We start from the raw sequence: 25,963 nt of genomic DNA, 5'->3' as shown, positions 1-25,963 counted from the left end.
CCCTCGCACCGTCTGCTTATTGGATTCATCTCCGGCAGAGTGAATTTCGGAAAGTCTTCGAAAGTGGACCGGACTCTTTTAACTCACAATTCTTCGAAATTCGCGCTATTTAGCGAGAGTTGTTCCTTGTACAACTAGCGCGCAAAACTTCGAATTTTTCACTTACACAAAGTCGGAAACGATTATATGTAAGAGAATAGAAAGTTTTCGTACAGTAAGTTTTGTGACGTACAAATCTCGATAAAAAGAGAAAATGTTATCTGAGAGAATTGTGATAAAGTTTCTATGAGTTTGTTCCTCAAATTTTTTTCTCTCGATAACGATTGTCATTCTAGATTTGAGTCGGAGAGAGAGAGAGAATTTTCCTCGATGTTTTGCGCGCTAGTTGCGATTCATTGTATGTATACTATATGGATTACGTCTCTGTTCACGTGTAAACGAGGACGGATCATGTTCGAACTCGATTCCGAGCGGCGAGTCGTATATTGTAAAACGCACGGGATATACATATGTGTCACGTGTGTACGCATAAAACGAAACACATTGGATAGTGCATACGTGTCCGCGCTGGGAGAACGCCGTCTATACGTCTCGCTTTTATATGGGAGAATTGCAACTAAGTGCGATTTCGTGTCAAGTGACCAAATCCAATTCTCGGATTTTAATGCGATTCGGTCGCTATTAGGATCAAGTAAAGTAGGAGCGCGATTTTCATTATCAATCGTGCGGTGCCGCGACAATAGAGCGAAGAGAAAACGATTTTTTTTTCATCGTCATAGTTGTTTTTTATGACTGAAAACCTGTGTGATGATATCGTAAAAGTATCAATGGAAAGGAGTCTGTGAAATAATTTTAAAATTTTTATTATGTCTTTTATGCTTTTCGCGATATTCATTCTTCCTTTTCTGTTTTCTTTTCTGTTACGAATACTGTAATCGATCGTTCGTAAAATCATAGAGTTACAAATTGTAAGATTTTGTAGCTTCAAAAGAAAAGAGATTTTGTCGTGTGAAAAAACTCTGAAATATTTAATTTTAGTATTTCTTTGAAAAGATATGTTGCATTTTGTTTTGTGTACATATCACATTATTATCTTTATTTTGCAATTATGTTTGTCCGACTTTGTTTGATATGTTGTGTAAGCTTTGTTCGTCCCGTAAGAATTTTTTCTTTGAAGCGCGCTGCTTTGGTCTGTGAGAAAATATAATTAAGAAAACTGTAACGGATTTTTAGTGAAAATTCAAGGAGAAAAGGATGTTTGGAAGCTATTTCCCTTATGTAATATAAGGTTAAAAGTGTTCTGCCATTAGCTCCACACCCTTTTTCGGGAGCGTTTCTGAAGACGTGACTTTACCTTTGTCCTCTAGTCACGTTCGCACACGACCGTCTGTTTTCTTTTTTCGGAAAATTCTTATAAAGTACATAAGGTATCTCAGATTTACCTACTAAGCCGACTTTTATGTGTCGCAGAAAATGCGATTTTCCTCAAAAAGAATGGTTAAACCCCAGCTAATTTAGACTACACGCACATTGAGTAAATCAATGATAATTTATAAGAAAGCTAAAATTTGTCAAAAATTTCGATTCTAGCGAATTAATAAAATTACGCTCGATTTGTCTCTTGTATTAAATTCAAAACTTGATTTTGCAAACAATTGTTAGTATCGAGATAAGTGAGCATAATTTTTAGTAGTAAATTTGACATGATTCAAGCAGATCGGAGAGACGGTAAACTCTGGTACAGTAACAGAGTAACTCTGTACAGTGGATGTTTTATGTCTGAGAATCTTCTTTACATTGTCTCTCTTCTATTTCTTTGTACAGCGATGACACTAGACACCTCCTCTTCCGTATCTCCGTAAGATACATGGATGCTTTAAGGAAATGCATGTGTGTCAGTTCATACTCGCGCGGCGTAGGGTAGACGAAGAATGAGGGTCGGGTGTGAGTACTTGACGCAAGAAGTTCAATGTTAGTGTAGATCGTGGTGAGGCTCCCGTGCTCAAAGGGAAGACCTTCTATGAGACCTATTGAGTTTGCCACTTCGGACTTCTCATCGTGCTTCTCCACTACACTCAACTTGATCGAATGTTTCCCGGTCGTGTGACTCGAGATAATGATTCGCTCTATTTAATTATCTCGATCTTATTATCGCCTAATTGCATGATGAACAGAAACTTGTTAATGTCTTTTCGGGATAAGTATTTTTACAACTCGTGTAGGACTTTGCCGAGAGATACGGAACGTGATTTTTTGCGCTTCCGATTGTCATAAATCAATTTTTTTTTTTTTTTAATTAAATAAGATAACCAAAATAAATAAATAATAGAACATGTGTTGAATTCGATAACTTGATAAAATACAAAGCTTTTTTTATTATATACGAGTTATTATATAACGAAAACGTTATAATGCTGCGCATTAAAACGAGAGCACAATCTGCTTGCTTAACATCTTGTTATCATCTTTATTACGTTGTTGTCAGGCTTTCTACTTTAGTATTAATGTTATTATACTTGAGAAGTTTAAAACGTTCGCATAAAATTATGTTACAGAGAAATCTGGCCTGAGAATGACTGCTTCGGTAGAGCGGACATGCCTCTTGACGAAGAATTTCAGGCTCTTCACGAAATCTTCTTCGCAGACCTGGGCGGTAAGTCATTTTCCAAATGTTGCGGTTTAATTCCGCACAAATATTAATAATTCTTGCGATCGTTTGTGCTTTTAAACAACATTCAGCGGGCGAATGAACTAAATAGATGAGAAACTAAATTATCGGCAACTTCCTGTAGCGTCTCCGAAACGGAATTAAAACTTGGTATTTTTTTACAGTTTAGATAGTACTTTTGCTCTCTCGAGAATTGCCGGTATATAACATACATAGAGTTCTGCGAGTCTAACGGGGGAAACTTATATTCTCGCTTGCATATATAACTCCGCGAGAAAAGAGTAGCTTTGCGTCCGCCTAATTATAAAGAGCAAAGTCCGGTTATTAGGTTAAAGCATGAAAGTAATGAGCTGTTTTCCTTCATTCCACGGACAGGAGTTCGTTACGACTGCTGATTTATTAAATTACAAAGTTTACTCGGATGTTTCGGAAAGAAAAACGCGGACTTATACGAGATATAATAACGTGTACCCCGTAAGGGAAGTTATCGTCCAAAGGGGGAGAAAACGATATATATATATGTATATGTATATGTATGTATATATGATTTCATTTGAGATGCGTTTCTCTCGCGGAGACGATTTGTAATAACTGGCGCATATATCACGACACAAATTTAATTAAACGCGCCGTTGGTATTCATTTCACGCGCCTAATTTATGTGTGAATAACTATGCTATTCAGTGCCGAGATTTCGCGACGATCCATGCCCGCCACGTATTTATCTCTGTTCATTACCAGCACAATAATAGCTACCTGTCGACGTTTTAAATCTTTCGCTTTTGATGTTGTACGATTGTGTACAAACATCCAGCAATTTATTTTAAAAATAAAAGAATCCTGTTGTTGCATTTTTGTTTTTTGCGATAAAATTTCTCTTTTGTCTGCGTTCTAGAATACAGATTATTTCATTTTGCAAAAGCAACCAGTGTAACGTTTATTACACAGGTTGAGCTACACAGATTGATCTGTTAAACACATTAGAGAAAAATAAATCAAGAAAGAGAGAGAGAGAGAGAGAGAGAGAGAGAGAGAGAGTGTGTGTGTGTGTGTGTGTGTAAAATTAAATTGTGCTTGAAAGTGTTTAAAAGTGAATTTAACTCCGCGATTGTTTTTTTTTTTTTTTTTTACTTTGAACACATTTTGACACTTTACAACGCACCGTCGTATGTTTGTTGTTGACCACGGACGTCAATTCTATAAAGAACCTTTACAGATATATACGCGAATTACAAACCGTAAAAATGTAGTTTACAAATATACACGAATATAACCGTGAAATTTTATTTTTCACGTCAATGCGCAAAATACAAAATGTATACACGATATTAAAATTCTACAAATAATAAAAGACACTTTTTTTAAGCCTGAATTATTAATAACTGCATTAAATGTCAAGTAATATTTTAGCAACGTCTTTACACACATTAGTTATTTTACACATTAATGAAAAAACTAAAACCGTGCTCGCTAATAAAATAACTGTTGCAAAATTCAATTATTTTTTCTTAGTTTGGTCTTCTCACGCATTGTGTGTGTGTGTGTGTGTGTGTACGCATGTTACAATGAATTACCGCACAACTTAAGACGTGACAACGCTATCATGTGTTCGTCCCGGCATATTGTGCAGATAACAGTAGACTGACAAAGTCGTTAAATGTTAATCTCTCTTTTATATCTTGCAAATGTGCCGTAGTCGCACAGTATTCAGCCCCGGAGGGGCTGTTTTATATAAAACATCAGCGCGCCGACATCCAGACTGGTTTTATTTTACGACGTGAGCAGTCTGAAACACTCCTCCATTATCTTTACCACGCGCGTCAGAATCTCGCGCACAATCTTCGCGCGTTAAATGATTATTTTTTTTTTGTTTTTGTTTTTGTTTGCGTTGAAGTGAGGGTTTTAAGAAGAGTGGGATCGCGGGTTGCGTTTTATTCGTTGTTTTAACTACACTTCCAACGGATTTGTCATTTGGGAATTATTTAACGCGAGCATTTAATGTCGCAAAGGTTGCAAAACATCTCTCGGAACTCGTCGCGGTACGAAGAGAGTGTTACAAAAAAAAAAAACAAAAAAACTAAAACAAAAGACAATTTGATAACATGATATGGCGTCAAAAAGTTATCTATAAAAACAGAAGCAAACATGTGCGGATTTGTGATAGGGAAAAGCGAAATCAGTAGTAGATTTCGCGCATTGGCTTCGCCGATTGACGTTGTTTTTCCGCTTCAACTGCTTTCGCATACACTTTATGCGTCCGAATGACTACACATACTTTGCAACTCCCGGCCGCATCCCGATGGTACTGCACACGCGGTACATAATGGAGTATCTGTTTCGCGTTGATAAACCACACCACGGAAATTGGCGGTCGCTTCGTGTGACAAGTTTATTTTGCCTTATTTTATCGTGCGCGTTCTACATACGTCGAAAAATACGAAACGTGTTTAATACGTGCATTATCCGTACGCTCCTATCATTATTGTATTGTGCAGTTTTGCGTGATTTCCCAATCAAGTTGACGAGATATACGAGCCATCTGATTTCTCTTCGCAAACGAGATACAATTACTTTTTTCTCCGCGCGATACTATTTGTTTAGACATCCACGATCGGTGTCGGATTCAGACACTCGGACAAACGGAACTCATTAATGATTTCGAAAGATGGAGTTTTCGTGGAAAAGAGATCGAGTCGAGAGAGGAGCAAACGAGTATTTGTCATTCGTGACGGGGATACTTCATCAACAGCGTTTATAAATAATCGGGTTTGATATCGAGGAGGTTTCGCAGCATATACCGGAAGTCCTTTACTTATTCACGTCTGTCTGCGAGTAGAACGGGTACTAGGTTGCTATGTGTAAAGTTCATGTTTCATCGACTCTCGTCCTCCCGGTCCGAAATATGAGAGAGAGAGACGCGCACCAGTCGACAAGGAAGATGCGCTGTAGTTTTCGACGCGATTTTTCTCTTCCTCTTTCTCGATTCCAACTTGTTAGACCGAATGGGTGATGGATGCTTGCGAGAAGTCAGCCCATGTGTTCTTCCTCAAGTCGAACGTGTGATGAATGAAGGTCGAATTGAAAAGTCTCGAGGCGCGGAGTGACGAAATTTGCATGCCTCGCTCGTACGAGCGATCTTTTTTCTTTCGCGTCTGCTCAATTTGTACGCGTTCGTTGTTAACTAACGCGCGCGTTTCTTCACGCGATCTTCCTCGGATCTTTCTCAACCCTTCAGTGCCAGACATAAAAAATGACCTACGAGTTGTTTAGACTGGGTCTGTGAGATCCACGCGACTTTAAGTTTGAATATCTTCGCAAAAAGCAATATTTTTTCAATTTCTTTTTTTTTAATTGAACGTTTTTTTTCAGATGTCACGCTAAATTAATACCTAGTAGAGACACTGGTTTAAAACTTTTGAGTCTCGAAGACCCATATCTGGCACTGACGTTGTGCTTGTGTTTTTTTTTTTTTTTTTTTTTACGCGATTCTTGCGATGGTGACGACGCGATGATTAAAGAGTTACAATTTGACTATAAATTTTGACAAAAACAATATAGTCTTGCGAAATCTTTCTGAAAATGCGCGCGTGGCTCACGTTCCTCAAGTTTCCGCGGAAGATCCCGCACAAATTTTCTCGTCTTCTCTCATCATACGGTGTGTACCGCCATAATAACTTTCCTTATTTACCGTAATGCGCGGGGAAGTCATCTCTGACGTTTTCTGGAAGAGTGCCGCGTACCTAAAATACGTAGATTGGACGCCGCACCCCGGATCCCCGCCTTGTATGTCGGGAGGAAGTGGAGAAGTGGCTTCGAGAGGTATGAAAGAACTTTTATCGGGGCGGAAACTTCGTCTTTCCTTCCCAAGCGGCATGAAGTCGTACGAACGAACGGGAATTATTTAGTGCAAGACGCAGAGTAAACAACAGATGTACTACCGAACATTTGTGAGTTTTGTTCTCTCTCTCTCTGGTTTTTTCGCGTAACTTTTGAAACGATTCTTCGCGAGTCGAGTGACTCTTCTCATTCTCCGAGAACGAAAATGTTGTCGGTAAATATGCATCACTCGCAAAATCAGCCTGTGCACTTTCGCGTGGCCTGTATCGATTGTCAGAATTGATGTTAACGTACAATAGCGGGATTATAGGCGTTCGATGATGCAAATCCTTGCAGCTCTGAAATTTTCATAGGGCGCTAAGCTTGATTGAGTGTTACATTTTTTTTTGGAAGGGGGGACCGGGGCTTTCGAATTGCGCTGTGTCATTCTTTTTTTTTTTTTTTTTTTTTTTTTAACTTTACTATGAGCAACGCGGATGAACAATAATCAGATCGAGTCGACGTTCCGTGGAATTCAAAGCGAAGCCGAGGATTTGAAATTTACATCCTCTGCTCGCTCGAGCGATCGCTACCATATGTTTGCATTCTCGCAACGTCCTTTCTCCGCTCCCGGACATCGGTTCTTGAGGTAATTCGGCTAGAATCTGCACGCCACGTCCGTTTTCCTCCCATTAAATTGCTATGCGCCGTGTTACCTCTCGCGATTCCAAACAAGCCAATCTAGCATCTGTCGCTCACTTTGTTGTGTCTTTCGCGTGAGATTTTATTTTTTTCTAGTATTTTGTATAATATCGATATAATTTATGTTTATTTTAGAAAATGAAATTTAAATATAGAAGAGAGAAAATCTCGTGTTTGCAAAGAAAAATATTTGATATGAAATTTACATTTTCTCGAGATAAGTTTAACTTAAACTAAAAAACTTGTATTGTTTTATATATTCGCTTTTTTGTTACTTAATCATATTTACACTGCGATTAATTATCGCTTGTTACATCGAATTATTTACAACTATATTTGTTTATTTACTTTTTCTCTCGAGCATGAATGCTAAAACACACTTCGCACGAATGTAAGAATTTCTCCAACGATTTTCTATCCGGGGAGACGCAGCTTTCTACTGTTTCTGCTCGAACAGCATCCAAGTATCGAGTGGAGGGTGCTCGAACTCGACATTTGACGGTGTTCGAGTATCGAGGAGACAACCGCGGAGCGTTAATGTTTCCTTTTTTTCTTTCGTCGTTTTCTGTCGTGCCGCGACGATATGATAGCTCCCCTTCCGTAACGACGTACAATCATTAATATGCAAAAGCGGCGCTCAACGAGTTCATTCATTTCATCATACCCTCCCATGTCGCTCGTTCTCTCCCTTTCCCTTTCTTCATCGGCGGTAGATATTTTACCTTTTACCATTCTTGTTCGGGGCATACCTTGGGAGATATTCATGTGAAATATATCCCGCCGGCTTTTCTTTCTTCCGGCTTTAAAGTCGAAGGCGAGTCGGGAAGGGAGAGTCGAGCAGTTAAAAAAGAAAGAAAGATAACCGAGAGGGCGAATGTTACTTCCCGGCGCCGCTATCTGAAGCTGTTATATAGCTATATACAAATGACATGCAAGAGAGGGGTACATCGAGAGGCCACTTTAGACCCCACCGTAGCTAAACTACCACGATGGCTCTCCCTTGGCGGCAGTTAATGAAGTTATGATTGAAGGTTAAATTCCATGAAATTGCCTCGCTTGTGCTTCACGCCATGAATACGAATCAATGTGAAAAATTCGGCGCGGAACGTCTTTGACACAATGTAGTAAGTGTTGTCGTGAAATAGTCGAGATTTTCATGGATCCTCGATACCTCACCGGTATCGTCGTTTCAGCAATGGGGGATATGTATACATTGAGTTGTAAGGGCTCGGACAATATTTGAATATTTGTTACAGCACACTACAGCAGCGGGATCCAAACACCGTCAGGACAAATATAAAAGCGCGCGTAACAGATCGATTGTAAACGTCAAAATTCTCATAAATGCGAAAATACTGCCTAAAGCCGAAGGAAAAAACACGGAATTAATTGGACTGATTAAATAGAAATTTCGTGCGAAATAAAACAAACGAAAAGAATTTTTTTGTAAAAAAATTTTACAAACGAGATTACCACGTCGTTTGAATATTATTCGAACACGTTTTCGAATTTCTTTTTGTTGCGCGCTCTTATATACGGTCTGGCTGTAATTTATATATGTTACACGAAAAGGATCTTAAATCGCGTTAATAATTAATAAGAAACGAAAAATTACGTCGTTCGCCTCGACTGACGTTACGTTTCTGCGTCTCGTTGTTCTCCCGCTGCGCGCACCTTTTGTGCGCTTAACGCGGGCGCGTCGCACGACAAACCCCTGCCCGGCGGCGTGCGACTCGATTAAATAATAATGCATTTACGAGTTGCGTAGAAATTGAATAACAGTCGTGCTTGAATAATACAGATATGTAAATGGCGCGAGTTGGAGGTCGGGCCCGGGGGTTGAGCTCACAGGCAGCTGGGGTGGGGCCGCAGACGGGGATCATTTATATTGTAACTCCGCCGCGCTCTGAATCTCTCCGCGCGCGCCTCAGGTGCGTCTCACTTTCTCTCCGCGCGCCGGGTTTCTTCTTTTCGTATTCCATTTATCGGCTTTCACCTGTACCTCCCCATTCTTACGGGTCTCCTCCACTTTACCTTTCTTCCCTACGTCGCTGTTTGCCTTTCATGCTCGTCTACGACAACGTGCGCGGCGGCAACCGTCCCGTTTTATGCGCTCGTTAAGTATTTTCCATGATTCTCTGTTTTATTGTTTGCGCGAATCCTTTTATCCGGCTTTTCCACCGAGCGCCCCAGAGAGACGCGCGCTTTACACGCGCTTTCTCTCTCTCTCTCTCTCTCTCTCTCTCTGTTCCCGCGTTGTCTGTGCGCTCCACGTACCTTTTATCACCGGAACTTCAGATTTCTTATTTTCTATCACCGTGTCTTTTCTCTTCCCTTCTCCGTTTGAGCATATCTAAGCGCTTGTAAAAAATAGAAGTGATATTCGAGATCGACGAAATGGTACGCTTCGTGAAATTTTTATAAGGGTATTTTCTCGGAAAGAAATATTTGGTGCTGTGTGTAAAGAAAACTCTTCTTTTATACGTTTTGTATTTGTCTAGAGTATTGCAATAATATATGATTGAATATCCGCGCGCGCTCGGTTATACGATACCTATAAATTACACGTATCCGGCAATTCTCGTGCTCCGTTTAGGCTCGTGAATCGGCACGCCGCAGAGCCACCGCAGGACTGAATATGTTTCCTTCGGGTTAATGCGAACGTAATGTTCCGCGAAACAGAGTTACCGCGGTCTACGCGTAACTCTACGACGAATGGGACACCGGCGAAATGCTCACCGCTTTTAACTTGCGCGCGCGGGCACGCGATTCCGAAGCGCCGCGCGGCCAATTCTATATACGCGACCGGTTGTTTCATCCCCGGTCGGAATATCTAAATCGGATTTGTATTCTACTAGAAATAACTGAAATTTCTGCGCCGAAGCCACCGCGAGACGAGCAAGTTCTCCGAGGCTTTAATAACTGCTTAACGGATTTCGCGGTGGGTTATTCGATTGCCACTGAAATTCGAGAGACCGTGCCAGGCCACGGTGGTTTTCATCGTCGATCTTCTCCTACATATGTTTTGTCCACAAATGAATGCCACTTAAACTACCACAGTTTCGCTGTGAGTTTCCACGCGGTTCTCAAAAAACATATAGTTCACAATTGAAGAAATTGGAAATTATGTGTTCGTTCATTTCCATGTGAAAAACATCGCGGAAAATGTATATTTGCAAAGATATTTATTTACTTTTGATTATAGCTTATGAACGCCGCAAAAATTTTGTTATCTTAATTGGTATTTATTATTCACCCGCGTGCTTCATACGCGTCATTGTTGTTCTTTCTTATCTTGAAAGTTTGTCTCATTTTAGAAATAGTGTTTGCGGAAAAGACGCTTAATTTAAAAAAGGATATAAAATTTGCATGTATAAACTTCGCGCTGTATATCTTTCCCACAGAAAATTTTTCTGCGAGTATCTATGTGCTCGCTCGTGACGATACGATAGAACTATCGTCGCCACCAAAGCCATTTCTCTTGGCATTTTGCGCAGCACCCCCATGGATAGCACACTCCTCCTCCTCCTCCTCCTCCTCCTCTTTCTCCTCCTCCTCCTCCTCTTCTCTCTCGGCGAGACCCCGCCAGAAAATTGAATTCGGATCGACGCTGTGTGCTGAATGCGCGTCGGATTTATTTATTTCATGATGAGGCGCATGCACGGGAATGTCGAGACGAGAGAAAGAGGGTGGGTTAGAGTAGACGAGCGATTCGGTTCTCGAAAAATCAATGAGCTCAATAACCAATTACCGTTTTATAATTTTTTTTTTTTTTTTTTTTGTTCCCGATTTGCAACCGAAACCACGTTTTATCGCGGTCACTCTAAGCGATCGACTATATATGTATGCAAATTGGCGCAGAACTTAATCCTTCTTTGAATTGGCAAATCGTAAACTACGCTTGGGAATTTGGTGACGATTTTTCGTTATCGGCGCTGCTCGGTGTGATGCGTTTCGAAGTATCGAAATTATTTCGGTTTATTTTCAGAACGCGGAACAATTTTTGTCAAGTCAGATGAATTGGACAGCGAAAAGTTTTTACGCGGAAAACTATGAAGCTATTTCGAAAGGATCATTTTTCGGTATAAATTATATTCAACAATTTTTACATAATATATTTTACATTTTTTTTAATGCGTTTTTTCACGTTACAAAATCATACGAACACCTCTACATTTTTTTCAGCTTCTGAAATTAATGTAATAATTCTGAAATTACCGGAGTGAAACCATTCAAGAATGCGGTTACAGTATTGTGACATTAATTAGAAAACTGTTCGTTGATTGCATTATACTTTTGGCCCACATTTAAAGTTCCAAAACTTGTTAAAAATTTTCTACGTTTTTTTAAATATATTTTTAAAATATATTTATTAACGTGTGAAATATAAAAAGTAATTAAAAATGTTGTATCTTCTGTATACTAGAATCTTGCGGCTAGTTATTTGAAATGTGTGAATTTTAATCACTGCCTCCAACTGGTTTGTGATGTTAGTGGCAACGTGAATCGTCAGTGGGCATTAAGGAGTTAATTTTAAGCCGTTAAAAACCCGTGTGATATTATTTAAACCTCGTGTCTATCATTAGCTTTCTCACTGTAAAAAAAACCGCGTTGCGACAAACGCGTCTAATGACTTCTCGACGACACAATTACGTTCTCGTTTTCGTGAAACGACGTGAGATAAATTTAAATGCGTATCTGCTCGGTTGCGATGTGCCACTTCGGGTGAAAGCGAGAGGGTTGAAGTTCTGATACGAGAATGAAACACCTTCGTGCTTTTTTTATCACGATCCGTCGTCTCGTAATAAAAGCAAAGGGTAGATAGGTAAACGGTGCGGTGTGAGCGCTCTCTCTTTCTCCTCTCGATGATCTATATTGAAACGAAATTACATTGCAGAGAGATAATGCACTGCTTTCGAGCGTGGGTGTCACTAATATCACTTTCGAAAGACATTTGCGCAGTTAATGACATCCCGGAGGAATATCATTTCAGCCGATCCTCGGAGTTGCTCTTTTTATTGAGCCTCGGCGCGATATTTCCTCGTGAAGAATTTGTGTTTTAATACACAGTATACACTGAATATTAAATTAATTACACAATGTGGTATTCAAAAATATAATGAGCTCTTCTGCAAATAAACAGTTTTTATAAATGAAATAAATTAAAATAAAAATAATTAACACATTTAATTAAATATAACTTTTGTTAATGTGAATTTATTAAATATAATTAATAGAGAGAGATAGTTTAATATGCAATTAGGAAAATAAAGCGCACCCATTAAAATTTTGTATTAAACACATTATAATTTAAACTCTAACGTGTATGATAATATTTTATTTATTTCAAGATTTTTCGAACGCATTTAACGTGCGTATATATAATATATGTGTATGTTGTAACTTAATATCAATTTATGCGGTGCATTAGATGTGTAAACTCGATGTAGAGGAAACTCGGATCGCGCGTCGGAAAGCGGTCATCATTAACTATCGGATAACGCGATCGTATATTTTCATAAGCGAGGCGGCAGTATCATTGCCTTATCCGCCGGGAATTCCCATTCTTCGAGAAGCACGATGCATCGCATGTAAGTGACCGCGGATGTTAATTTATGGTCTGAATAACGACTTTTCGATCTTGGATGGGTGCCATCGCGCGCGCGACGACCTTAGCGGAGGGCGGTTTTACTGCGCGGAATAAATTCCCGGGAAGTACGCGATCTGATCCATAAAGTAAAAAAAAAAAAAAAATTCTCCAATAGGCGCATCTCTGGCACGGTAATTTCACTTTCTTTACGTGTTCTTCTTTCTTCCTCATTTCTCACGGGAATAATTTTATTACGCTGGAAAAAATTTTAGTTAAGTCGGCGACGCTCGGGCGTTTTTTTCTTCCTTTTTTCTTATTTCCGCGCAGCGATAATTAAAATCTTATATGGAATTGGAATAAGTACTAGAGCCCGCATAGAATAAAAAAATTATATTATAAAGACTATATCAGAATTGTACAAAAAATTGTTGTAAGAAATTATTTTGAGAAAAAAATGTTTAATTTGCGCGCCTCACGGTGTTGTAATTTTGCGTTAATTCAGTTTCTTGAATCACTTTCGATTTTTTACGCTGCGTTAAAGGGTTAAAAATAATGACGATTTTCGCAAACGGCACCGAAGGAAGAAGGGTGTGACGCTTTTGTGAACCATGAAGAGATGTCAGCGAAAGTCACCGGGGCAGCTCGTTAAGCCGACGAACGGTGATTCGTCCGATTTGGCAGAAAATCAATGACGACCTGTCAATAAGCAGACGTCTGCTTTCCGCTTCTATCCCCATAATCTTCGTGCGGCGGGTCGAATAAAGCGTGGTTCCCTCTCTTCCTTTTAGTAGAATATAAAGAGAAAGAGAAAGAGAATCTGATAAAATCTGGCACAGTCGCGCAGTTGTCTCTTCTAAAATTTCATCCCGCGTTCCGCTTGCGACGTCAAGTATCCTGATATTGCGTTTTGCTGCATCGAAAATATTATTATTTGCATAGCAAGCGTATCGGCGTATCATTCAAAGTGTTTTTTCGCTCTTACGATAAATACATCTTTTTCCATTAAATGTTTATGGCTTATAAATACTCGAAAATGTCACTTCCCTTTGGAAGTTTCCGACTCTGCATCTGACAAGTCATAGTAGATGTTGATATTCCTCTCTTTTTGCATGCTGCAGACAAATTCGTACCCGAGGCAACAATTTCTGCTTGCAGTCTGACAGGTTATTTATTTAAGCAACGCTCGAAGAAAGAAAAAACAATTAACGCGTGCAAATATTACCTAAATACAATAAAGAGAAAAAACGTGTCAAAATTCTTCATTATGTTCTTCTTCTTCTCTCTCTCTTTCTGCTTTCACGAGAGAAAATCATTTTGAAGAATGTTAAAGCCAAACACTCTTCTTTCGGCGTTACTTATCGGGAGTCTTGATTACGTCCGGGGGGAGTCTGAAATAGGTTGTTCAAAGAAACGGCAAGTCCACTGCGAAATTGTATGTAAATTAAAAGAAGGGACGAGGATAGGAAGTAAAGGAGGGACGTAAAAAATGTTATTGCGGTTTTTGGACGACAGGCAGACCGGATTGGCGACGGATCTCTCCAAGATTGAACGAGCGACTTAGGGAGTTCTGTTAGAAGTCACCCGGCTGCGCGCGGGAATGGCGGACGGCAGTGACGAGGGGAGCGAAAAGGAGAAAAAGAAACTCGTTTCGCTTAGATTTGCTTAGATAATCCACCTTCAGGCAACGCTGGTGGATTGCTTTCGTGAATGGAGAGGAACAGCGGTGATACGCAAAAAGACTAATTTTGTCCTCTCGTAATTTGAGCCTCGATGAATTTAACTTGATTTGTTGCGGAAAATTTATTGTAGGATTTACAAATTGAATTTATATCGATTACACGTCACGCACGCGATTTTAAATATTTCAACCGGATTATCAAATATAATTTTTTCGAACATTTTATTTTTGTCGAAGAGATCGTACTCACTACTTCGAGTTTCTAAAGCTGCAACGCTCAAAAAGTTTAATTGGTGACGTAACTTAGGAATAAAGTTGCTGGGAAAACTTCCGTTATCGGTTTCCTCGATTTATCCGCTCAAAAGACGCGGTAATTAATATGGTAATGCCCGAGTGGTCGATGGGATTGATTTTTGTACGGGCGCGCCCGTCATTTATCCTTTGTAACCATAGTCCGCGCAGCCATCCCCGAAATCCTGGCTGGATCAGAACGGCTCGGCGCCGGGTTAAGAGCAACATCCTATAAATAAACACACGCGACACCGGCAGTTTCCGAGAACGAAATTTCTCCTTCGTGATTGCGTTTGTGGGCTGCACCTACGTAATCCCGCAATCTTCACCTGTCGCGCGCCGCGCCGCTTTGGCACAGCTCGAACCAATTATCTGTGTTGCCTTTGATGTCGCTCACCTTTTGTGAATGTTTGCGCCAAACAGCGCCGGGGTCTCTCCTTGACAAAGGATCTTTCTGGAAATTCTGCGAGTATATGCCATTCATCCGCCATTTTCTTCAATAGCTATTTGTGTCTGCGTATGCTGGCTTCGTCTCTCTCTCTTTCTCTCTCTCTCTCTAAAGGTTTTTCGTAATCGAATGCAGTAACAAAGAGAGCCGCTTTCAAATTGAAATTTGTCGCTCTGCCCAGCGCCCTCGTGTACATACATATCTGGGCGCAATATTAATTAAATCTTTTTTTCCGCCGTGTCATCTATCGTTTTCCGTATCATCTATCGGCCGCGTCTGTAATCTAATCCTAACTAACCCTAACCTAACCTAACTTAATCCTAATCCTAATCTTTGCCCACAAAGAGTGCGATCGCGGCTTGCTTGGCGATTTTAAACGTCGAAAATTGACGGTGCTAAAGTTAATGGAATTTCGATACTGACGTAATCTTGGGATTTATGTCTCTCATTCTTCGTATATACGGAACAGTTCTTTCAAAAGCGTTCGAAGGAAAGATCATACACTATACGGGGGACAGAGAGCGGGGCGGACGAGAGAGGGAGGGAAAGAAAGAGAAGCTGCAAAACTGTACAGAGCTTTACTTTAATCTGATCCGCGGTTCGGGAAATCGTAAAGACTGTCCGTCGTGAAGATGGCTTAAAACAGAGACGTGAGAGAGTTACGAAGTCTTGGATGAAGACTCGCGGCTTTCCGTTAGCGACTGTTACGGGAAATTCTTTCTGACATGATTCCATCTCGTATTTCTTCATTGCCGCGGCTATTCTTCGTTGTGCTCGGAAACTATAAACTTTAATGGCACATGTGGTCTGCACATAAAGTGCGTTCAGATGTAATTATTACACGCAAAGATAATGTAAAACGTCTCTCGTTGGAGTATTTAAAAAAAAAAATAATAATTATTATTATATTTAAAACACCAGTCTTTCATTTTGATGTGCCAAATAAAAATAATAAAGAATCGCTACATTCTCTTGCTGCACATTACACTGCTAATAGGTGCAAATTACAACATTTTTGCACTGTTTTTTTTCTCTTTACGCACACCATTCTGAATTAAAAATACATATTTTATCGCAACACGCGAATGTTATAATATATCTTGATATTTCACATGTAATATGTGCAACATGTAATGTTTATTTCTGCAAAAGAAAATCTTCAGCGTATACAAACACTGTTTTCTCTTCGTAGATTTGACGTTTCACGCGAATGATGTTTTCATTAAAATTATATCCAATTTTCTCGTATATACGAGAGGAATCACAAAAGAATCGCACGTGTGCGCGGACGACTTTGAGAGTTTAGGCCTTAGTGGGGAGGGAGAAAACGTCTCATCGCGTTCGACGCTTTCTGCGTTTTTATTTTTCTGCGATGCTTTAAATCTAGTAGGGAATACGGTATCCCCCGAAATAACCCCCCGAGCTTACATCTAATGTACCGTGGATGTCGTATTTATAACGTATATACGAATATTTTGCTTACTTCGTGTCCCGTTCTCGCGGTGTCTGCCGTCGAATTTATACTCCATCCTCGGCAGAATCGTTTTTGTCGCGAGAGATCTGCGCGGACGAATAATATCTCCGCGCAATACACATTCCAGTAACAAATAATGTTTCTGACTTCTCCAGTCGCGAACGCAAATCCTTTCACGTCAAAGAATGATCAGATGAGAAGATTTAATATCGTGTTTCTCATCTTCACAGCGCACGGCCCTTCGTCAAAGAAGAGCGAGCGTTTTCATCCCTTCAATACTTCTCTCTCTCTCTCTTCCTCTCTCTTTCTCTTATTTGTTTAATTATCTGACACTAAACACTTTGCAAACTTTAGTGTCTTTGTAAGCATTTTGATAATAAATTGATCAATATTTTATTATAACATATTACGTATAATATATTACATGTAGTATATATAAATACTCGATATATTACATACAATATAAATTTTCGAGTTTACGTATTTTAATATATTACATTATAAAAGATCGATTGAATATATTTTATGTTTGTTTTCAAAATTTTGGTTTTCGATATATCGTTAATTAATTTCAACTCGCTTTCTTGCGAAGAGAAATCGTTTACTGGTGAAAATTAATATTGCTCACTGGCTTCGGTCATTTTTATGTTTCTTTTTTGCTTTTCTGCAAATGATGCGGTGAAGTAATTAATAATCAGCTTCAATCTCTCTTCTCGTGGCAAGGCCAACGTCCATTAAATTGACGCTAAAAACGATTGACCCGTAAAAATCACACAAGACGTGTGATCGATGAGTCAGAATAAACTTTTTAGTTCGCTTATTCTTTTTCTCTTTTTCTCACACACACAAACACACAGAGTTAAGCTTTCTCTAGATGATAAGAGCTTTAACTCTTGAGAAACTATTTCCAAGAAAGAACGGATAAAAAGTCTTAATTCTTTACTATTTTGGAATTCTAGTAATTAACAATGTTCTTGTAATGTATATTCTCAGATCTATGCTTTAATGTCAGTCAAAACGCCATATAATAGCAGCTCGTAACGTGACACATGACACATTTTCTCATGAATGTAAATGAGTTCTGCATCCTGCAAATAAATTATATATCTCGTGAAGCGCAGCTTAAATAAATGTGTTTTATATGAATTTTATATTTTGTGTGTGTGTGTGCGTGTACCCAGAAATTCATTAACTCTCATCTCATGAGATTTAGTGGATTATATAAATATAATATAAGTTTTATTGCAAAATGATAAATTCTCCGATCTTATAAGATACGCTCTAGTTCCGAATTTCTGCTCATGTCCGGCGGAAGTACTGCAGTAAAAAAACATCTGTCGAGCTAAACCAAATTATTATTTACGTATATTTTATATAGTTTTTTTTTTTTTTTTTAATCTTATTAGAGAACAATAAATTCTTAAAGGAACGATAATTGGCTGAATGGACAAATTCAATTTGATGTCTGTTTTGATTGTGCTCAATGCAATTACGTTTCCTAACTGGGTAAAAGTACGAAAACATTAGCTCTGTAAAAGTTTTGATCTTCAGCACGATTGCGCTTTTCTTCCGCGATTTAGAGCTTCCTTTCTTCTTCATGCGCATAGTCTGAAATGTAGGGTTATAACCGTAGTAAAACCATTCACATAATCCTGGACACTTAAATCCGGAAAGTACTTTGGACGTATTACGAGCATACTCATTTCGAGAATTTCAGTATTAAGGCAATAATCGCAAAGTTTCCCCCGCAAATATAACAAGCACGAACGAAAATTTGGTAATCATCATATTATTTACATTCTCAGTTTAGGTAAAAACACGTGAGTTTAATTTTGCAATTATCATATACGTTTATAAATTGTGCAAAAGGAAAGATAAATTTTTATTTTTATATTTGATAGTAATGTTTAAAGTAGCAATCGATGGCAAATGTGTTTACATGAAATTTGCGATGCGAGTTTGCGCGTAGCTGCGTATCTTTTAAACATAAATATAAAACCTGCATTTTTTTTATTTTATACACACACTCGCGTGTCTGAGATTTACTTTAAACGGCATGAAAGTACATACGTCATGTGCATCATTTTGGGATTTGGCGCAATCTTTATTTGCGTTACTCTTCGGTGCTCGATATTAAAAAAAAAGTCGATTCGCCCGGTTTTATCACTTGATGTATCGTTGGGCAGGTCAGGTCGTAAATATTCCTGGAGATTCCGACCTCGGACTTTCGTAATCCTAAAATATATGAGGGAATAAATCGATTGACCGTGCGTATTTTTCGTGGCTCGCCGCAATTTAACAGACGGCAGCGGTTGCATTTACTGCAGAAAAAACGCCGAATCAAATCTCAAGCTCGAAAACGTTAAATTATTCTTCCGCTACTGTCAACGTTTATTTATGTATCTATTAGAAAAGATTTGGAGAGGTTTTTTTTTCCCAATAATTTGTTTCGAAAACAAAAATATATTGTGATTATCTTCTTTGAAATTGATTTGTTACATTTGCGTGTATCAATATATCACACACAATTCCAAAATTATGTTCAAAACAATTTATTGTACAACGTGCCGCGTATAGTTTGAAAAGACTGTTGAAAGGCAGCATAGGTTTCCCGGTGTACATATTACGGCAAACGTCAAAAGCGTTAAAGTGTATCGAATACTCTATCCAATAAAACCGTGTACGTGACAGTAAATCTGTGGTTAGCGGAATCACCGTTGTAAACGTGGTCGCCATTTGAATTACAGGCATGTGTGGAATTGTTGAAGCAGTCGTTACTTTAGCGTTCTCTCTTTTTTTTATAGTGACGGTAATGGTAAGCCGTTAATAGACTGCCGGAAAATCGAGCTACTTGTCCGAACGCAACAAATGTACTTCGCCAGAAAAATACGCATTATTTTGTTTGCAACTAGTTGGCTTGTTTTTTTTGTTTTTTTATTGAGGAAGTTAGTTGTTATGTTTTATTTATTAACATTTTTACAATTGTATCAATATAATTTTCCATTATTTGTACGAACATATTGATGCAATTTGTATATTAAATGATATAATAATACACAATATTATCACATACACACACAGAGACACGCACATACGAATAAAGGAGATCGCAAAATTTCCCGGTAAACATATCCGGCATTGTAACGTAAAATTACGGTTATTAAACAGAACGATAAACTTTTTAAAAATTATACCAGAACAGACAATGTATATTTGTCGTTTTTACGCGCACATCTGTGTATACAATTCTCGGTTATATCGATTGAAAAGAGGCTACGGAAAAAACGGAAGAATATAGGAAGAGAGATATTTTTATAAAGATCAATTTCACACGGCAATCGACCTTAGTATAATCACTAGCGTAAATGTGCGCGAACGTTTGCATGTATGTTTATACGTTATTCTCATTTTTATATCAACATTGAAATTCAAAATTTTATTCTGTAATGGCGAGGGTCATTTCTACGTGAATAATGGAGACAATTAGTACAGCTAATTATTTTTTGGGATCTCGGCGCTTAAGCTCGTCAATCATTCCCAAAAAAGTGTGGTGGAAAATAACGTTTATGCGCAGACTTTCGAAACATTGCATATTCAGGAAGAAGGAATTTACATTTATCTGTCATACGCGAGAGAGAGAGGGAGAGCGCGCGAGAAAGTGTGTGTGTGTGTATCTATCACATACAATTAAAATATGCATACAAAAAGCTATTGATTATTACACAAATGAATTTATTTAATTAATAGAATTTTGCGCAATATAACTTTAACACGCCACATGCGAAAATCCGATATGTGGCGCAAAATCATAAATCCGGGTTTTCGGCTTTCGCGGATAATTCTGTCGCGATACAACGTCGCGCTCTTGTTATAATTTATTCGTTATTTTATCCATTAGACTCTTTAACATTTTTTTCGCATTACCAAAGACGCATAGCCGCGAATATTTTCGTTTTTAAATTTAGCAGCGTGACTGTTTGGTCGCGTGGGGGATGGTTTTTGTTTGTTTTTTGCACGGCAAGTCGGAAGGGGAGGGAAAAGTTATTTGAATAATTCCCTAAGGCGCACCCATTGGTTTGCGACCACGCCTGCACAAATTTTTATAATATTTTATAAAGTAACTACTGGCGAGACGCCGTAAAAAGACTTTACGTTCGCGGAACTAGTAAAACTGGCATAAAGTTTCGGTGTACCGCGGTAGGAATTTCTTGCACGGTCGGCGGAAAATCCGCGCTCTTTTTCTTGCCTTACGAGATTGTCTCACTCTCACTTTATCTCAAGCACACACATCTATAAGTCTTCCGAATGAGATACACTCGCGCAAGTATTGTAATATAAAGCACATTCAGTCTGTTTTTTTTTCCATGCAAAGATTATTTTTTCTAATCTACTCGCGAAAGAGAAACTGCATACGTGGCGTTTTATCTTTTCGATTGCGTTTATTTGACGCAGAATTTCGCACAAATGTTTACAAAAAGAGAGAATTCATTCTCAATTCTTTTGTATAAAGATTCTTCCATTCTTTTATATAAAGTAGAAAGTGTTTAAAAATAAAATCGCACAGACGTTCGAAAAAACGAAACGATTTTTGAAGATGTTTCGTTTTAACGTGAGTAGAAATATTTTCGATGCGCTAATTGCTTAGATGTGTTGTTAGCTGGTGTTCGTGTTTGATCGCCGCTAGAATTTCACGATAGGTAACACGAAAGGAAAGACGGGAGGAGAGGGACAAATAAAAAGACCGCAAACGCTTGCGGAGCGTGCGATCGGAAAGAGCGCAACGAGGAGGGCGGTTTGCGGCGATCGGTGATGTGATGAAGAGGATCTCTGCTTCTCCTACCATGAAGACCTAGTTTACCTTGGCGCCGTACGGTACTCTCTCCTTTGTGCAGAAAGTGTCATAGAGGGACGCGCGACTCTCGATCAATGCTACTGTGTTCGGAGTTACGTTTCTCTTACTATCTAGCTGAAACAGCAAACATTCGTGCTTCCGCGCCGGCCGTAGGGATTAGTACGACCAACTCTATCTCTAATAACGGTTAATTGGCTCGAGTTGGACATTTTTTGTTGCATTCGTGTTGTTGTAAAACTTCGGACTTCAACTTGACGCGAAACAACTTTTTCGAAGGTTGGGTTTCAATAGAAAAAAATTACAGAGTAAAAAAGGCTCTGTAAGACCTGAAATCAATCTACGACGGGAAAAAGAAAAAATAATATTTTAAGCAAGTTTTATTTCACTTTTTTCTTTTTTATTCCGATTTTTCTTATTCTGTTAAAAATATGCGAATTGGCAAGATGTAATACTTCAATTATTTCGCTTTATAATTTCTTGTCTGAACTTAACTTTTACAAGCCGGATATGTAATTTCGGTCTGTTATCAAAATTAAGGTCGCGCGAGAAATGGAACACTCCCTGAATACTGTGTTTGCCAAGTTTCACATTTGCAGAATTCAATGTTGTAAAAGTTTTGTTAAAGTTAGTTTGTTTTATTTAATAACCATATGTCAGTTAATGAAATACCTGATAAGATCCGCAATTGTCTGTCTGACGGAAGTATAACTGGTATAGGGAGACACAGATGTTCGGGAGACGCAAAGCTTGCGGAGAAATGTGAATTTAGGAAGTTGCCGGCTTGATGAATAATAAATCGGGATAAGGATGTAAGTCACACACAGAACGGCAAAGTAGGTTGACAAAATTTACCGTTTGCGAAACAATTCTATATAAGTGAATCCGTAGGCCAATTTGCGTAACAAAATGTCTCTCTCCCGTTTGTTGCATGTTTGCCACGAATATATAACTGTGTACGTTTAATCAAGGGGCACTTGTATGTAAAGCGCGGCTGCATATGTTGTTTCATGTACAAAACATTTTCTACATAGGGAGTAAGCATCTGTCTCGACAATAATTAACATTCAAAGACAATTTGTTCGCTCTAGTAAGCGATTTTCTTAACGCGGATAAACGTATTTTATAGTTTAACGCAACGAAACAATAGGTTGAACGACGTTGCAATTTTCTGCGAAAGGTTTTCACGGAATTAAAAAATAATGAATAAAGATTTAAAATAATCTTTTTTGTTTTGTTTTGTCGTACATAAACGTAAGGTGATTTTATACGCACGTTCTTTTACGATACACATTTCATGTTTCTGCGATATTTTTTTGCAGAAAAATAAATACAAGTTTTTCTAAGCACACAGTAGAAGTACTTTAATGATTGCTAGCATATTGTAACAATGCAGAGCTTGCAATCTCCCGTCGGGAAAAAGAGTAATTGTGTTGGGATCGATGTGCAATTGAGTTCGAAATTGCAATATGCTTTTATTGCACGTGTCAATACGAATTGGTGCGGTACTCGTATAATTGGAACTTCGACCAAGTTTAAGATTTAAAATATGAAATGGCACAAAAATTTCATATCGGTTCGCTCGTCTGGCAAATTCCCCGACATGGTATATATTAAATATCCTACATTCTCTAATCAAATTATGCAATTATTATTATCGCGAAATAATTTTGTAAATTATTTTTATCGATGTCGCTATCACGCGTGTCACTTCTAGCTTGTTCCTTATATTGGTGTTTTATGCGAACTCTCGTTCTTGTTTTTACTCTACCGCGTACAAATTCAATCTGTAAAATACTTTTTGCAAAGAAGTGCGCTTGTTATTAGCGCTGTTCATATATGTGATATATTAAAAATTCCTCAGCGATTGATGTCGCTTTTTATTTTGAACGATTTTTTTGGTCGACCATTGGCCACGCTGTTGCAATAACGCGCGCGCCGTACAATATCCCGCGCGCGTGAAGAGAGTAATTGCGCTGGGATCGGTATGCAGATGAGTTCCAAACTGGATTCTGTTTTTCATCGATGAAGTCAATATTACGAAATAGTACGGGCGTCTGGATAAGCCGACGCGCTCGGCACAGAGGAGGGATCCGCGGAAAGGGGAGAGGGGGCGAGCAAGGATAACGAACTTCTGCAAGATGTTACTGAATTTGCCAGTTCCGTAGCCGTGGGGTGTACCGAGAGAGCCGCTATATACGAGGTGATTAAATTTCCTAGTTGCACTCTCTCTCCCACGACAAGGGTTATTTTATAGGAAATTTAAACTGGGGCTCAAGGTTGCTCGTCTTTTACGGAATCGCTGTATTCAATATACTTGGGTCGGTATCGTTTTTCCTTATTGCCGCCCCTCTCGACTCGTTATTATTATCGTTGTTCAGAAATTCTCCCGCAGGCTACTAAAGCGGCAACGCTTCGGATAATCCGTAAAATTGCATTTGCGGCAATTCGAGCTCCCGAGATTTCGCGACGAGTCTGCAGTGTCCTTAGATAATCCCGCAGCAGGAGTTTATTAATATTCCGAAGTGACTGTCACTTTTGTACGCGTGCTTGTGTACCTTGCAAAGCGTGAGTAATTATACATCTTCGCAGACGGCGAAGGATTATTACTTATTATTTTAAGATTCACTTCACTTCAATAATTTCATATTCTGTGCGTGTTGATTTAGACATCAATAGATTTTAAAGGATGTCTCTGATGAGCGAAGAAAATTTTTGTGATTGTGACAAAGTTAATAAGATTGTAATGAATGCGATGAATGTTTGTCTTTCGCTTCGTGTTTCAGTGAAGAAATGTTCGGCACATTTAGCGATGCTGATAGATATCTGATTAAAATCGAAAAACAAACGGAAGCGCGATGTTTGCGAACGGGTTTGTTTGTTTTCATAAAAAAGTATATAAACAATTTTTTATGCAAGATATTTGTATGCATTTTTTTTTTATTCTTTCGCCTGCAGGTTTTGTTAATAATTAAATTTACTCTTGTGACAAAGCAAAAAATATTTTGCGCTAATATTTTTTATTAAAACTGAATGAGTTTTTTTTTTATTAGTTGAGTCTTGGACGTTATTAATTTGGTAAAAGTATTTGTTACTTTTCAAACAAATTTTTAATCTGAATAATACAAAATATAAATGTCAGACTCGATAATATTTCTGACATTAAAATGTTTGTAGTGAAAGTAATTTTATTTAAAAGTAACATACATATAACATATGTAAAATAACTAATTTACTTACCTTGTCTTGTCATTATATTTTTTCTATTTAGAATAAGAAGAAACCTCAATATTTATATTTACAATATATATATATTATATATATATAAAGATTGTATAAACTAATAATAAAAATTAAATGTATCTTCCCATAATAATTTCTTTACAGACAAAATATGTATTTATATAAATATATAAGCTTTTATATTATTCGCTACAAAGAGTACTGCGTATCTCCAAAAGTAATTTAATATGTGTAAAAGTGTATGTGGATAAAGTAAATTTGATGAAGGCAAAGAAAAAACAATTAACATGCATCTTTGTACATCAGTTTATTATTATAGCATTACTTTGACACTGGTTAGTTTAAGAAAGATAATATTTAGCCTCTTCGCTATATTTGTCTATTTCCTTTCTCTCTATCTCTCTCTCTTTCCCTTTCTCTCTTTCTCTCTCTCTCTCTCTCTCTCTCTCATACATTTTTTTCTTTTATTTCTCTTTTTTTTTCTCGCATACATATTTTCTGTCTCATTTTTGTTAAGAAGTCAGCTCACCAAGCTTAGTAGAGAATTAAGTATGGAAGCAATATTTCTGTACACACACAACACATTCCGTTTTGCTGCATTCGAGAAACATGGTTTCTCAAATTTCACTTTATTCTTTTTCTTTCTTTTACATTTATATATCTCTCACACATACATACACGCACACATTCTCTCTCTCTCTCTCTCTCTCTCCCAATCTTTTATACACACATACGCCATTCGATAAAAGTTGTTCCGTCTAGCAGTTGCTCTCGCTTCCCGTCTAGTTTTATCATTCAAGCATGCTATTTGCCACCGCGACTTTCTCGCCCCCTACGTTCTGCGTTTATTTCGCCGCTGTCCTATCTGCTTGTCTACCACGTTCACGATTTTTTTTTTTTTTTTTCTACCTCTCGCTCTACAGACTTACGTTTCTCCTACTTTTATTACACTCGCACTTCATTTTCAGTTTCACAATATAGTCCTCCTCAGGAATTGAGCGTACCGCGAAGAGTCAAGGATCTCCGAAGCGCGGCGTGTATAACCATTTATTATTATTGTCACTGTGTCCAATTTATCGGTCTGACCCCAGCCAATTAACTAAATCGGTAAAGCCCGCTCTCCGCTTCTCCGTGATTATTACCGCCACTCAATTGCAACACGTTTGCGCGATGACTGCGTATGCGCGATACCGAAATCCGACAG

The 25,963-nt window shown here is 38.3% G+C and overlaps 1 protein-coding gene across 2 annotated transcripts in view; it reads left to right on the top strand.

Moving 5' to 3' along the window:
* Positions 1-25,963, top strand: part of LOC109858988 (protein timeless homolog) — a 102,080-nt gene that overhangs the window by 10,011 nt on the left and 66,106 nt on the right. For both annotated transcript variants that reach the window (XM_020436772.1, XM_020436771.1), the window contains exon 15: positions 2,556-2,653. In XM_020436772.1, the coding sequence (XP_020292361.1) occupies positions 2,556-2,653 (98 nt within the window). The remainder of the gene's footprint in view (positions 1-2,555; positions 2,654-25,963) is intronic.

This window comes from Pseudomyrmex gracilis, unplaced genomic scaffold (genome assembly GCF_002006095.1).
Source record: "Pseudomyrmex gracilis isolate BER0280 unplaced genomic scaffold, ASM200609v1 scaffold_232, whole genome shotgun sequence".
In the NCBI taxonomy this organism is placed as follows: domain Eukaryota; kingdom Metazoa; phylum Arthropoda; class Insecta; order Hymenoptera; family Formicidae; genus Pseudomyrmex; species Pseudomyrmex gracilis.
Note: the sequence above shows the minus strand (reverse complement) of the source record. Positions and strands in the feature narration are given on the sequence as shown.